This window comes from Chelon labrosus (genome assembly GCF_963514085.1).
Source record: "Chelon labrosus genome assembly, chromosome: 13".
Classification (NCBI taxonomy): Eukaryota; Metazoa; Chordata; class Actinopteri; order Mugiliformes; family Mugilidae; genus Chelon; species Chelon labrosus.
The window spans coordinates 1,806,810-1,822,442 of record NC_140346.1 but is presented as its reverse complement, the minus strand read 5'-3'; the positions used below and the strand labels follow the sequence as shown (position 1 = coordinate 1,822,442).

The 15,633-nt window shown below is 40.6% G+C and overlaps 1 protein-coding gene across 1 annotated transcript in view; it reads left to right on the top strand.

Moving 5' to 3' along the window:
- dync2h1 (dynein cytoplasmic 2 heavy chain 1) overlaps positions 1 to 15,633 on the top strand; it is a 119,965-nt gene that overhangs the window by 68,311 nt on the left and 36,021 nt on the right. Inside the window, exon 80 of the mRNA XM_084558574.1 lies at positions 573 to 645. Coding sequence (XP_084414700.1) covers positions 573 to 645 — 73 coding nt within the window. The remainder of the gene's footprint in view (positions 1 to 572; positions 646 to 15,633) is intronic.

Below are 15,633 nucleotides of genomic sequence, written 5' to 3'. Positions count from 1 at the left end.
TACAACATAATATCTTAAAATAACCATAAAGAGGTGTATACATAGAAAGACACGACCAGTGATGTCGAGCCAAGAGAATGTTAATGAAATTCAGGAAGTGAAATATTTGTCGATGCGAAGTAGGTGGCTACCAAGTTGAACTAATCTCAATTTTGAGACGACAAAAGAGATTGCTTTATAAGTAGACAGGGCTCAAGCTCCATGACTTCTTCCATGTCCAAAAATATTGTATTTTTACAGAGTGGCCTTGGTAGAAATGTGTGCCTTGTAGTTATTACTTTAATAGCCCCAAAATTGAATAAAAATAAAACAGAATTCCACTTCCTATGTTTTTTAAATTGAATGCAGATTTAGATCATCTAAGCATGAATTTGACCACTTAGCATAGAAGTCAAGAACACATTATGCACTTTGACTGTAAAAGGTTAATGTCCCTGTGTTTGAGAGGGTATGTATACAATTTAGGCATTTAAAAAAAAAAAAAAAAAAAGTGGACCTTTCGAAATATGTGATAAGTGTTGATGTGAAAGTTGTGAATACTGGTTGTCAGTGTATTTTTGCTCTCTCCTCAGCTGCTATTGGTTCAGGCAGTCAGACCAGACCGACTGCAGAGTTCTATGACAGCCTTTGCCTCCCAAGCCCTGGGTAAGTGCTTCACCCTTGTAGTTTTAGTTATTTTATATATTTATCCATGTTTCCTAAATGGATAGGCATTTGTAATTGTTTAATTATGCTACTGTGCACCTGAACTACTACTACTACTACTACTGATCTACTCATTAAAAAAAAAAATACATGTGTCAGGGACATGTGGGGAGGGGGAGGCAGGTGAGGCAGTTTTCACTTGCCATCATGAAAAGTAATAATGATAAAATTAAATAAATTATACTATTTGTCCTTTAGTCTGTGATGTGAATGTAATGTCTTTATGATTCCAGTAATTTCGGTAATTTAGTCAAAATTTATGAATTTGGTTATTTCCTATGTAAATACAGGTGAGAGATGTGAGCTGAGGCAGTAGCAAGCTGAGCCTCTCCTCTAATTGCGCAATCTATATAATGGTTGTACACACTTTTATCAAATGTCCTACCTTTCCATTGTCTAGGTAATGTATTTCATGTATGTTTATAACATATTTAGTGTTGCTGATCTGACATTAAACCGCACTGAAAAAGCACAAGGTGAGGCAGCCAGTACTTCTGCCTCATGGACGAGAGCACTACTGAGCAACGGGTTGTTCTGCTGTTCTGCTTCTGCGTTGAGATAACTGCACGCAGATATTTTGTTAAACAATCCGTATAAAAATGGATCAAATCATCAGAATACAAAACTCAATCTTAATATATTATACAAAAAATATAATATATATAATATTAATATTAATATATTGATAAAAGTGAAATAGGTTTTTTGTTTGTTTTTCACACTGGGTACTCTCATTTCTGTTGAACGAGTATGAATGAATTGTGGAATTGCAACGGCAAATGTGCGCTCTCTCTTACTCCCTCTCTTAACCACTTTAGATTTTAACATCGTTCCTTTCCTGTGTGTGTAAAGAATTCTCATATGAGATATGAAACATAACCAGTTAGTGTGGAAGCAGCCAATTGAATGGTGAATTTAAGCTATTCCATTGGGTTTATAATTCTAAATCTGACTCTGAAAGAGTCAGTGCCTCACCAGCCACGAACCTTTAAATATACTTTAAATGCACACATTTAAAGCATATTGCACTAGAAGTAGACAAACCCACAAAACCAAACCAAATCTGACTGAAATTATTAACTGAAGCTTTTTCTGTACAAAGCAACTATGATGAGTTGTTGAATAATTTTTAACATGATTTGTGTTTTCCCTCATAAAGATTCATGGAATGTGAGTGCGACTGCAATTAATAATAAGCTATACACATCATTAATCAATAGATTGTCGTTTATTCCTTTCGGTAAACTACCTCCGCACTCACTCTGCTATACAGAAAGCTGCTTTGTTTTGTATTTTTTGCCTTTATACTCCAGCAACTTTTTCTCACATAACAGTTTCATTCTGGACTTCTGAGTCATATTAGCCACTTGTCATCAGTGATGTGTTTTTTTTCTTTCGTGATAGTCCTCTCCTTTCTTTCTCTTTATGTTTCTTTCATCACTGTGAGAGGACCAAGTGCCACATGCACAAATGCACTCACTTCCCTCTGTCAGCTCTTTTTTTCCTTCACTGTCAAATATATACAAATATAAAAGCATGCACTGTTCATATACCCTATTCATTTTAATATTATTTTTATCAGGTAGACAATTTTGATGAAAAACCTTGTGTGTTTTTGTCCTTAAACGTTTCTATGATAGGGTCACACCAGCCAGAAACATATTATGTCAGATAATCCAGCACTAGTTTCAAGTTCTTAACTACATACTATGCTCATAATCGGATGTGCTAGTTTCAAAATGGTGATAAGTACAATATATAAACATTCAGCATGGTGTGCACTCATTTTCTTGTTCACCCACCAGCATTTTTTTTTGTTCAAAAACATGAACTGTATTGAACTGAATTACCACAGCCCCTTTTCATAATGAATTGCCTTAAAACAACTGCCCTGAGGTTTGATCTCACAATCTTCAGATTATCACACTGATGCCAACAAGGCTTGAAAGTGGCCTTTTGTGGTTTAGTTTGTACTTTCCTTCACAACTTGTGTCAGGTGGAAGTCATGTTTAGGAGCTAGTTTGAATTTAAAACAAGTTATGCGTTTAACTAAGGCCCAATCATACCTTGCATTAACATCTGTCCTGGGGAATAAAGTACAGATGTGAACACAACCAGGACCCACAATGTCTGTGGTTGATTATTGATTCGACCATGTCGATAAGGAGTTGTGTGTATTTTCTCAGTCACTTGTATCTTCATTTACCTTTATTACCACAGATTATTGTGCAAATGGAAGCTTCCAAGGTTAGAATTTTGGGCAGGTCTAACTAGCATCAGGACGGAGATGAATACATAATCACCTAACATGTGTGCTAAAGTCATAGCACACACACAAAACACAGCGCTGTTTGTGCTTCTGGAACAGTGGTAGAGATCCATTGGTGACAGCTGCTGTTAAAATATTCTACTGCACCCCAAATGATGTCATTGTTTATTTGCATACAGAGTGTGAATTATACCTCATCTACATTGTTTGAAATCACATAACCATTTTTTTGTAGATATTAAAAGTCTCCTCTCGGTACAAGTTGCCAAAATACTGCAGATGTGAAGTGGGATTTCTATCTTTCTCGCACTACAAATTATTAAGTCTGTCATCCTCTGAAAATATGCTCTCCATCCTGTTTTCTCTTATGGTATCGTCCGCTGTTGTGAGTAAGCATGACTGGTGCAACCATCTCTTGTGTCACTGGTGGAAGCTGCACAGATGGTACCGTGAAGGGGAGAAAGACAGGTGGAACAGGTGTGATGAAGGGAATCTTAGAGATGGCCTGGGGTTGTGATCTCCCCTTGGGTTTCACCTATCCAAAAGTGTTTGTTGGCAGGATCAATACGTGAGTCTCAGCCAAACTACCGGAATGCAGAGTTTGTCCTTTCAGCCAAGGTGCAGTCAGCTTCGCAGGTCCTGTTGTATTGTCTATACTTTTTTTTTTTTTTTGTTATTAAACTTTTTATTGAAGAGCTCATACAAGTACACCTCAACAAGTCTTTTGCTTGAAACATGTATAGAGAGCAAGTAGATTACAAATATATTCAGAATTCAAAAATCATTACAGAAATACCTCTGTTCTTTATACACAACACCCCTCAAAATGTCTAAATATCCTGAGTATCCAAAGAAAAGTGAAAAAAAATAATGTTACAAAGTAAAACTAATAACCAAGTTGTATGGGGGGTAATCTGGACAGTACTGTGGGGTGATAATTACAGCCATAACAAAAGTTTCACTAACTCAAATAGTAGTCCTTGTAATAGTCTTTAAAATAAAACAAAGATAGCTTGCTGCATACATGTATAGCACTTATAATAAATATGTGATAACTACATCAGAAACTAAAACCAGAAACAGATGAGTGGAGTCAAGAACTAAGAACTAAGAGGTGGGGGGGGGGGGGGGGGGGGGTGGAGATGTCACTTTAAACTTCCTGCCTATCATTTGTTAGATAGTTGATCCAAACTTTCCAGTAACTTTCAAACTTTTCTTGTTCCAGCCTCAGAATGAATGTTAGCTTCTCCATTGTGAAAATATCCTTAACCACTCTGATCCAATCTTCAATTGTCGGGGAATCTTTTACCAACCATTTCCTTGTGATTGCTTTTGTACTTGCTAATAGTAAAATATTATACATATATCTATTGTCAGGTCCCTTCACAGTGTCCGGTCTTAGCCCCAGGTATAATGTCTCAAACCCTGATGGGATCACTATTTTCATGATTTTCTCAATGTTCAATTTAATTTCCTCCCAATATTTTGTAATGACTGGACATTCCCAAAACATGTGATAATGTGTTGCCTTGCCCTCACCACATGCTCTCCAGCAGGTTGTATTTCTTCCCAGAGAAGTCCTTTGTGCTGGAACTTTAAAAAACCTGACAACATTTTTCCACCCAAATTCTCTCCAAGACAGTGAGAATGTACTCTTCCACTTTTGTAATATAATTTTTTCCCATATTTCCATCTGTATCGTAATGTTGCTCTCCTTCTCCCATTTCTCCTTTATATATACAGTGTCTCCTCCTTCTAGTTGTCGTAACACCTTGTATATCTTTGATATGTTTCCGCGACCAGGGTCCGATCTGTAGCTGAGTAGAAATATCTTCAGTAATCCCAAGTTAGTTTGTTGCCCTTCTTCCTTTTTCATTATATTATCTAGATAATGTCTAACTTGCAAAAATCTATAAAAATCTTGATTTGTTAAACTAAATCGATTTTTAAGATCCTGGAATTGTTGCAGTGTGCCCCCCTCAAAGAGGTCGCTGTATTTTGTTAGCCCTTTGTCAGCCCACTGTTTAAATCTTGCATCCATCCTGTTTGGTAAGAAATCTATGTCATATCCTATCCATTTAATGATCCAATAAGGTTCTTTTGCCTTGTTTTCCTTGATTACTCTGTGCCAGGTCCTCATTGACATTTTAATCCATGGGTTTACATCTTTTAGACAATTAACCAGTCCACTGTCCCCTATAATTGCTTGTATTGGGATATCACTAGATATCTGACATTCTATGTCTTTCCACTTTGCTTTATAGGAAGGGTTGCAAATGTCAACCAAAATTTTTATCTGGACCGCTTGGTGATAATTTTTAATATTCGGGAGAGCAAGGCCACCTTTGTCCTTTGCTAGTTGGAGAGTTTTATAGCGAATTCTTGGCTTCTTCCCCTGCCAAATGAATCGTGATATTAATTTGTCTAATTCTTGAAATTTCCCATTTGGAAGCTCGACTGGTATGTTTTGGAACAGATATAATAATCTAGGTAACAGGTTCATTTTTATCACTTCCACTCTTTGTCCTAATCCTAAGAAGGGGATTAGATTCCACCTGGACAGGTCAGATTTAATTTTGGAAAACAATATGTCATAGTTCTCTGCTATGATCATGTTCAGGTGTTTTGGGATATTCACACCTAGATATTTAATTGATTTGGAGTCCCAATTGACTTTAAATTCCTCTCTCATGGGATGGCTAGGTGAATACCTGAATGTCAAGATTTGTGATTTGTGAATATTGAGTTTATAGCCTGATAGTAGGCCATATTCCTTCAGAGTTGTGAGTAATTCTGGGAAAGAGGCGGACGGATGCCCCAAATATATCAAAATATTGTCAGCGAATAGGGCAATTTTGTGTTCTTCTTGCGACACCATGATCCCCTTTATCTTCTCATTCTGCCTTATCCATTGACTCAAGGGCTCTATAAAGATGACAAATAAGAGCGGCGATATAGGGCAACCCTGCCGACATCCCCTTTCAAGTTCAAAATTATTTGATAATGCTCCATTAATCCGAATTTTAGCTGTTGGTTTATAGTATAAAGCTTGTATTACTTTAACAAAATCATTGTGAAATTGGAACCTCTCTAATGTCTTATATAAGAATGACCAGTCGACAGAGTCAAAAGCCTTCTCCGCGTCTAGCCCCAGCAGAACAGCCTCTAATTTATCTTGATCTATATGGTTAATAACATGTAATGTCCTCCTAACATTGTCCTGTGTTTGCCTCTGCTTGATGAACCCCGTTTGATCTAAATGAATAATATCTGGAAGTATTATTTCTAAGCGTTTTGCTAGAATTGATGTGAATAGTTTATAATCCTGGTTTAGCAAGCTAATTGGTCGGTAACTAGAACAATCTGTCTTATCTTTACCATCTTTTGGTATTACAGTAATGATCGCCTCCCTCCAAGATGGAGGGATCTCTCCATTTTTAATGACCCAATTGAATGTTCTCAGTAATAGAGGTGATAATAAGTCACTAAAAGTATTGTACCACTCTGCTGTAAACCCATCAGAGCCTGGGGATTTGTTAGGTTTTAGTCTAGAGATTGCCTTTTGGAGTTCTTCGATAGTCACATTGGCCAGTAAGACTTTGTTCTGGTCTTCTGTAATTGTGGGGAGATTGAGTGACGCAAGCAGAGATTCAGGAGTCCTAATCCCCTTACTGACCATCCGGGTATATAAATTTTTATAATATTTTTCAAAGCAACTACGAATGTCCTGGAAGTCAAGTTTTATTTGTTTGGTGATTTGGTCTTTGATTTTATACACTACCCTCTCTGCTTGTTGTTTTTTTAATTTATAGGCCAGAATTTTGGCTGATTTATTACCTACTTCATAGTAATTCTGTTTCAGAAAGGTTAGTTTCTTCTGAATTTCTACCTCGTAAATTTCTTTAATTTGATTTTTAATTTCCTTAATTTTCTTCATAATATCCATTTGGACATCTTTTTTATGTTTTTTCTCCAAATTTTCCAACTCTTTTTCTAGTTTATTCAGTTTCTCCTGTCTAAGCCTCTTTTGTAGGGCCAGTTTCGCAATGATTTTCCCTCTCAAGACGGCTTTACCTGCATCCCATACCATAATTGGGGATACTTCCCCATTATCATTTTCTGACAGGTACAACTGAATTTCCTCCTGAAGTTCATCCTTCATTTTACCTTTAAGTGCATTTAAATTAAGTCTCCAGGAAAAACTGTTTTTGTTATTTTTAAAATTTAAATCCAGATAAACCGGGCTGTGGTCCGAGAGGTCCATTATTCCAATTTTACAAGACTTTACAAGACCAATATCTTTACTGTACATGAAAAAATAATCAATCCTTGAGTACGTTTTATGTGGTGAGGAGTAAAAAGTGAAATCTCTAGTTGTAGGATTCAACTCCCTCCATACGTCACAAATGCCCATTTCACTCATCATCTTTCTCACCTTTTTGCTTATTGTGTTAGTCTGAGTGGGTCTTGACACATCCCAGTTTGGATTCAGTCTCAAATTAAAGTCACCACCACAAATCACCATTCCCTGGGCTTTTGTAATCATTAGATCAAGTACTTGTTTATAGAATTCCCATGTTGCACCTGGGGGTACATAAACATTTAAGAGAGTGACTTCTGACCCTTCTAATTTTCCTACAAGCATGTTATACCTTCCCTCTTTGTCCGAAGTTTCTGATATCTTTTCAAAAATTAATCTTTTCGCTATCAGTGTAGCCACTCTCCTTCTATGTCCTGTTTTATAGGACGACGAATAAACTTGATTAAAGCCCTGCCTCTTAAGTTTAGCATGCTCGGATTCGGTTAGATGCGTCTCTTGCAAGAATATTATATCTACTTTGTCTTTTTTCATTTTGCCCAGAATTTTACTTCTTTTAACTGGATTAAGTACACCCTTCACATTGTAAGAGGCAAATCTAAGTGGAACTTTTGGACTTTCCATTATAAATTATATGTCTCTTTTAATCTTACTACCCCCCTCCACTCAAACACTATAAGAACACGAACAAAAACACAAAAAAGAACGTGACTTGAACAGTCCCAAAAGAACATAAACTTGAGACATTTTACCAGTGACTCAAGTTGAACTTCCTGATTTGAGGTCTCGTTTGAGACCCTGAAGGAGCCGGGATGTTTTGCCGGCTCGGAGGGAAAGTCTCCAATCATCTCCAGTTGTGGAGGGCCCTCCCTTAAGTTTTCAAAATGTTCCATGTTTTAGCTTAGTCGGATTTCCCCGGTCACACATATTATATTATTAATGTCATTAAACTGACCCAAACACGTCTCAAAGTAGTGGTTTATTAATTGTTCGCTTCACTGCCACTACTACTATGTGTCCTTACCGTGGAGAAACCGCGCCGAGGCGCAACAAGATCAGCGGTCAGACCGTCTGAAAACGTCCAGTCTCTTTTTAAAACCGTCCCGCGGCGTCTCAGGGTGCTGATCCGTTCTCCCCGGGGACCGGACCTTGCGCCACATCAGGTTTTTCACTCTATCAGCCCAGCTCGCCGGTGGTTTGAATATCGTCACAGGCAAACCTCTCTTCACCATGTCCGTCGTAGCTTCCTCGGCCGAGTTGTATAGGCACGTCTCTCCCTCGTAGAACACCCTTAATCTGGCTGGGAAAGGTGTCTGGAACCGTGTGTTGTTTTCCCGCAGCACCTTCTTCGCTTCTGCGTATTCCCGGCGTTTCTTGAGGGTCTCCGGTGCGTAGTCGTGGTCCACAAAAACTCTTCTTTCCTTGTACAGAAAACCTTTTTTCTGCCATACCAACTTCAGAACTTCTTCTTTAGTTTTGCTGCTGGAGAACTTAGCGACTATAGATCTCGGGGGAGACCCAGCCGGGGGCTTCGGTCCCAGTGCGCGATGCGCACGTTCAATCTTCAGGTCATGGGTGGGGGGCAGCTCCAGTTTCTCCCTCAGCAGATTTTCCACGAATGTTATCATCGATGTGGAGTTGCTCTCGGACCCCTCCTCTATGCCGTGGATTCTTATATTCTCCCGCCTTGCTCTCCCCTCCTGGTCCGTTAGCCTGTCCTCCAGCTTAGCCTGTAGCTTTAGCAGCTCCGCCGTAGCTTCTTCCAGCCCCTGCACTCTTTCCTCTGTCTCTGAAATTCGCATTTCGGCTTCCTCGACTCTGTTGTTAGTTGCCTTAATGTCTTCTCGTATCTCTCGGAGAGTATCTACATTTTCACGCCGAAACTCTCTCAGCTCTTGCAATATCGTCTGCAGGCTAACCGTCTCCGCATCCACTTGCTGCTCCGCCATGTCGGGAAGGCCAGGTGTATCATCCTCGACCGACCCCTCCCCGGCTATTTGAGCTCTTTCCCTCGTCTGTGGCACGCTTTTCTGTTTTGGTTTGGGCATATTATAAACGCCTTTTCAACCTTTCCTATTAACAAGAAACAATCTCTCAAAAAAATAACGGCGTTTCCTTGATGATCGGGGAGCTCCGATAGCGTGCTGTCTACCTCATGGCTGCCAGACCGGAAGTCCGTCTATACTTTTTTACATGTAAAAAAACACTGCATAGCTGAATGGTCAAATGGTGCGTTACCAGACTCGAATTCTGATAATAAGCTGGCGTACAAGTAGCGTTGCTGGGGGGGGGGGATTCTTGGATGCAGGTGGTAACCAATGCCAAGAATGGAATTGAACTACTGGCAGCAGAGTGCGCCAACAAAGCCTGAAAGATGTTGCATAGTAGTGGTTTAATCTGGTTACTTGTTTTCATTCAACTTGACTGTTTTGTGTGAATTTTTATGTCTTGCTTATAAAGACAGAAAAAAGCATTTTTGACTTTGATGTGGTTGGACCTGGTCCCCATAGTACGGCCATGGCTCACTAGGGTGAACAGCTCAGGATGGTGGTGGCTGAGTGTCTGCTGCCGATCTGGACTTACTGAATCTTTCGGTGAGGAAATCCACCTGAGAGGTGTTGAAACCCAGGTAGCTGTAGATCTGTTAGAGTGTATCTGTTAGAGTGGAAGCCAACTGAAAATGGTCAAGGGTTGGTGGGGGTGTGGCTTCAAAGTTCTGCATGACTAGCTTTTCCAAGGACTTAATCACAATTGGAGTCGGAGGGAGGAATGTATGTATACAGCAATGGTCCCAATTGAGTGAGATGCTCCAATGCAATCACAGCTGTTATGCTGTGATGAAAAAATATTATCGTCTCATCCGTTTAGCAGATTAACATAAAATATTATTATAAATAATTTTTTCACACATACACATACTTACTCCAATGATTATTGTATTGCCATAAAACTGAAATAAAAGTAGTGCAAGATAAAAAAAACAAAAAAAAAACAACAACATGAATTAAACTAAAATACAGCTGCAAACTTTGTGTTAAGTGCAGTCTTCCTTTTAAGGGGATAAGTGAAATAATAATATGAAAACAATAAAAACTAGTTAAATACAATTTACAAAGCTGTAATGTGCATTGTGTTTCTAATAAATAGGTGATCATGACAGCATTCTGATTCTGACAGCATTTTCTGAAACCTCAAAAGAGGCAATCGAAGTGTGGAAAAATAACCCCCCTGCCACGGCCCAGAAAGCATTGTATTTGCCTTATATCTAGAATCTCTATTCTGTTTTCTCTTATGGTATTGTCTGCAGTTGGAAGGAATGCCTTCACTGGTGCAGCCATCACTTGTGGCAGTGTTGGAAGCTGCACAGATGACAATGTGAAGGGGAGAACGACAGGTGGGACTGGTGTGATGAAAGCAACATGGGAGATTTGGGGCCTTGGGGCCTTGGGGCCTAGGGGCCTAGGGTTGTGATCTTCCCTTGAGCAGTGTTTGGTGGCAGGATAAAAGCATGAGGCTCAGCCAAACTACCAAAATGCAGAGTTGGTCCTTTATCCTCAGATGCAGGCAGCTTCTCAGGTCCTGCCATGAGTGTATCTGGAGCTGTGTCAGAAGACCTTGCTCCTGTGACCTGCAATGCCTGCTGAACCTGGGAAAACATTAAGTAATTTATATTAACAAAAGTTTCCTCAAGAAGTAAACCACACAATGATTCAGTTCAATTAATTTACATGGCCTCATTAACAATTCAGAATGCTCTAAAACATTCAAAACCTGAAACTTCCGAGGCAAGCACTAAAGCATTTGCTGAGTAATTAATTTTACTGCCCAAAAAAACAAAGCTCTGGATGAAATATCATGCAAAGTTTTTTAAGGAGTATTCTGATTACTAACCATTGTGTGACAATAGCAATGTTCACTTCTGGGAGCTGGACAGTGGTCTCCCTGGTCCTGCAGGTGGTTTTCCTGAAGCAAGGTTCCATCTAGATTGAATCATTCATTCATTCTTCTTTTGTAACCACTTGTCCAGCCATCACAAGACACATGCACACCTACGTATTAATAATAATACGTTTTATTTCTAGGCGCCTTTCAAAACACGCAAGAACCTGTACAAAGTAAGACAGGGAGGAAAAGTAGAGCTGGGTGTCATCTGCATAGCAATGAAAGTGAATATTGTATTTATGGAATATGTGACCAGGGGGGAGCAGGCAGACGTTAAAGAGGACTGGAACGAGGACAGAACCTTGTGGTGCACCAGAGGAGATGGGAAATGGCTGGGATGCAAAAGTTTTTAATTGAATGAAATGAGTACGGCCAGTGAGATATGAGTGGAACCAGTTCAGAGGTGTGCCAGATAATCCCATGGATGTCTATGGAGAAGGATAGAGTGGGAGATGCACTAGTACGGACAAACACACAATGTTGACAAATTTTATAAACAAAAAGTCAGTAAAGCATTATCACAAGCTGTGAACGGAGTTGACACTTCTTGGGGACAGATGTGTATATAAATTGATATCTACCTCGGTCCACCTCCCCTGTTCAGAGAGGGGTTGGCTGTTATCTGTCTCTAAAACACTCCCTTTCCTGAGGGGACGTCACGTGTTGGTCCAGACAGACACTAACACAGTAGTGACTTATATCGACTGGCAGGATCTAAGGTCCCTTCAGTTACACATGCTGGCACACAGACAATTATCTGGAGCTGCAGACCATTTCTGACCCTGAAGGCTACTCATGCCGGGGACATTAAAGCACTGAGCAGATCTTCTGTACAGGAGGGACTCCCTTTATGCAAAATGGTGGCTTCATCCAAGGCACCAATCTGTGGACCTCTTTGCTCTTTGCTTTGTTTTCTCTTTTCTTTTTGTAGTGCGGAAGAGGGCCATGTTGTTGAATGACTGGCTGCACAGTGCCCATCCCTTTTATAGGGGGAGGTTCTGCGCCCTCTAGGGTGCTGACGTGCTTAGCTCCAACCAGTCTTGGCTGGCGGAGTGTTCTGGATCTTTGGTGAGGTCACGCTGTTGCGTTCCCAATGTGACAAACACTCACTCATGACAGGTATGGTTACACAAGTAACCTGTAGTTTCCTCTTCCCTCTTTGTATATTGTGATGTGCCTTAGAAAAACAGCCTTGCCCCAACAAGGCTTTATAAAAGTTATTGTTCTTCCAACTGTGTAGCAGGGTGATATTTTTAAATGTCTGCATATTGCACTGTTACGTCTTAAGAGCATGCTGAATCAAACGAGAAGAACAATAGAATGTTCTGGACGTCACCACAGCGCATAGTTACATTTCTGGGGAGGTGCACGTCAGTTCCGGTGCTAGGGTCTGCGCAGGCTATGCGTAGGGGTAGTAGGGGTAGTAGGGGTGTCGCTGTAGCCTCTGTGTCAACTTAACGCAGAAGTCTAAACCGTCTATTAGGTGAATCTGTGGGTGTCTTACAATCCATCTCTCTCGACTCTGTTATTAAGTGTATGCCTGAGTTTCTGGTTGACCACAAGTGTCACTTCTTTGGATCTGTTCTTGTATGCCTGTAGGCAGTTGTAGTGAAACCCACACTTAATTTATTACTATACAAAGAGAGTCCTTGCACTCCTTGAATGCCTAGTGAACCCACTGATTAAGGTGTAACGGTGCATTACTTTGGTTGGGTGAAAAGGCTTGTGAATCTGAATGAAAATCAATTCAATTCAGTTTTATTTATATAGCGTCAATAACAACGCAGATCAAGGTGCTTTACAAAAACCGGCCTGAATCCCCAGGTCTTTTTGATTTAAAGAATATGGAAGCAGACAGAGCCTCTGTGGAGTTTGGGGAGCATTGTTGTGAGACAGTCCTAGAGAAGCTGCAGAGAAGTGTGTAAGGGCCTGCCAAGACCTTGCATCTTGCAAGAGCCAATCTGGGCAATCGGATCACGTACAAGGCAGGTATGAACACCCCCAGAACACATTGAGATTGCATTTGAGAGATCCGGTTTGGAGGTGGTCTGGGTCGCATGTGTCTGCATTGCTTTGGTCGTGTGAAGGCAATGTGTCCTGAGTCGCATTAAAGATACTCAACAGGGGTGCTCCTGCGTCAGCGGCATTTTGCCTCATGATTCATTATGAAAAAACCACACTGCTATTATAAATGCCTGAAAAGGAAAAAGCACTGTAAGCGAAATTTGTTCATTAGTAATGAGAGCCTGTTATTGATGCGGTCACGTTGATGTATAAGGAGCCGCGGGTGGTTAAATATTTCCTCAGTCACAGGCGTCTTTATTTACCTGTATTACCAGAGATTATAGTTCTTATGGAAACATACATGGCTGACGTTATAATCAAAGTTTTGTGCAGGTTCAACTAATGCCAGGGCAGAGATCAATAATTGAACGTGTGAGATCCATTAGTGACAGTAGCTGTTAAAATAATCTACTGCGCTCCAGATGATATCAGGGTTTATTTACATACAGAGAGCAAAACTGAGATCGGATCTGGAGACACATTTAGAGACGCATGTTAATGCCAAGACTGAACACACGTGCCTAAAACTACTGGATACCTAAGTCACTTGTGATTAGATAGCCAGGTGCAAGGTCTGAACAGACCCCAAGACTACAACTCCTGGCCTGAACTCTGGGTTGTCATGGTTTTGGAAGGTTAATAATATTGACCAGATTCCTAGATATGAGAGCTGTACCTGCCAAAGTGATCAGACCAGATTAGTGTTCGAATTGTCAATGAAGGCCACCCAAATTGGTAGAATGATGACATGCGACTAAACAATTAATCACTGGTCAGATTGGGCAGCAGTCCAGTGAAATCTACGGAGTCCGACATACTTCTGGCAAACTTACATACAGATTCCACGTAAATTTTAGTGTTTGCTGATTGCCGTAACTGGGTGTCATTACTGCCGACGTGAATAACAATCTTACCATATTTAGCCTTAATATGGTAAGATTGTTAAAAGATAAATAATAATGTGTATGTGTGCATATACACTCACCGGCCACTTTATTAGGTACACCTGTCCAACTGCTCGTTAACTTAAATTTCTAATCAGCCAATCACATGGCAGCAACTCAGTGCATTTAGGCATGTAGACATGGTCAAGACGATCTGCTGCAGTTCAAACCGAGCATCAGAATGGGGAAGAAAGGTGATTTAAGTGACTTTGAACGTGTCATGGTTGTTGGTGCCAGACGGGCTGGTCTGAGTATTTCAGAAACTGCTGATCTACTGGGATTTTCACACACAACCATCTCTAGGGTTTACAGAGAATGGTCCGAAAAAGAGAAAATATCCAGTGAGCGGCAGTTCTGTGGGCGCAAATTCCTTGTTGATGCCAGAGGTCAGAGGAGAATGGCCAGACTGGTTCGAGCTGATAGAAAGGCAACAGTAACTCAAATAACCACTCGTTACAACCGAGGTATGCAGAAGAGCATCTCTGAACGCACAACACGTCGAACCTTTAGGCGGATGGGCTACAGCAGCAGAAGACCACACCGGGTGCCACTCCTGTCAGCTAAGAACAGGAAACTGAGGCTACAATTCGCACAGGCTCACCAAAATTGGACAATAGAAGATTGGAAAAACGTTGCCTGGTCTGATGAGTCTCGATTTCTGCTGCGACATTCGGATGGTAGGGTCAGAATTTGGCGTCAACAACATGAAAGCATGGATCCATCCTGCCTTGTATCAACGGTTCAGGCTGGTGGTGGTGGTGTAATGGTGTGGGGGATATTTTCTTGGCACACTTTGGGCCCATTAGTACCAATTGAGCATCGTGTCATCGCCACAGCCTACCTGAGTATTGTTGCTGACCATGTCCATCCCTTTATGACCACAGTGTACCCATCTTCTGATGGCTACTTCCAGCAGGATAACGCGCCATGTCATAAAGCGCGAATCATCTCAGACTGGTTTCTTGAACATGACAATGAGTTCACTGTACTCAAATGGCCTCCACAGTCACCAGATCTCAATCCAATAGAGCACCTTTGGGATGTGGTGGAACGGCAGATTCGCATCATGGATGTGCAGCCGACAAATCTGCAGCAACTGCGTGATGCTATCATGTCAATATGGACCAAACTCTCTGAGGAATGTTTCCAGTACCTTGTTGAATCTATGCCACGAAGGATTAAAGCAGTTCTGAAGGCAAAAGGGGGTCCAACCCGGTACTAGCAAGGTGTACCTAATAAAGTGGCCGGTGAGTGTATGTGTATATGTGTGTATATATGTATGTATATATACACATATATATACACACACACACACACAATACAATATGCATATAAGTGAGAGACAGACATGAAAAAAAGAATAGAGAAAAGAAGAGTTTGTGTATAAGTGT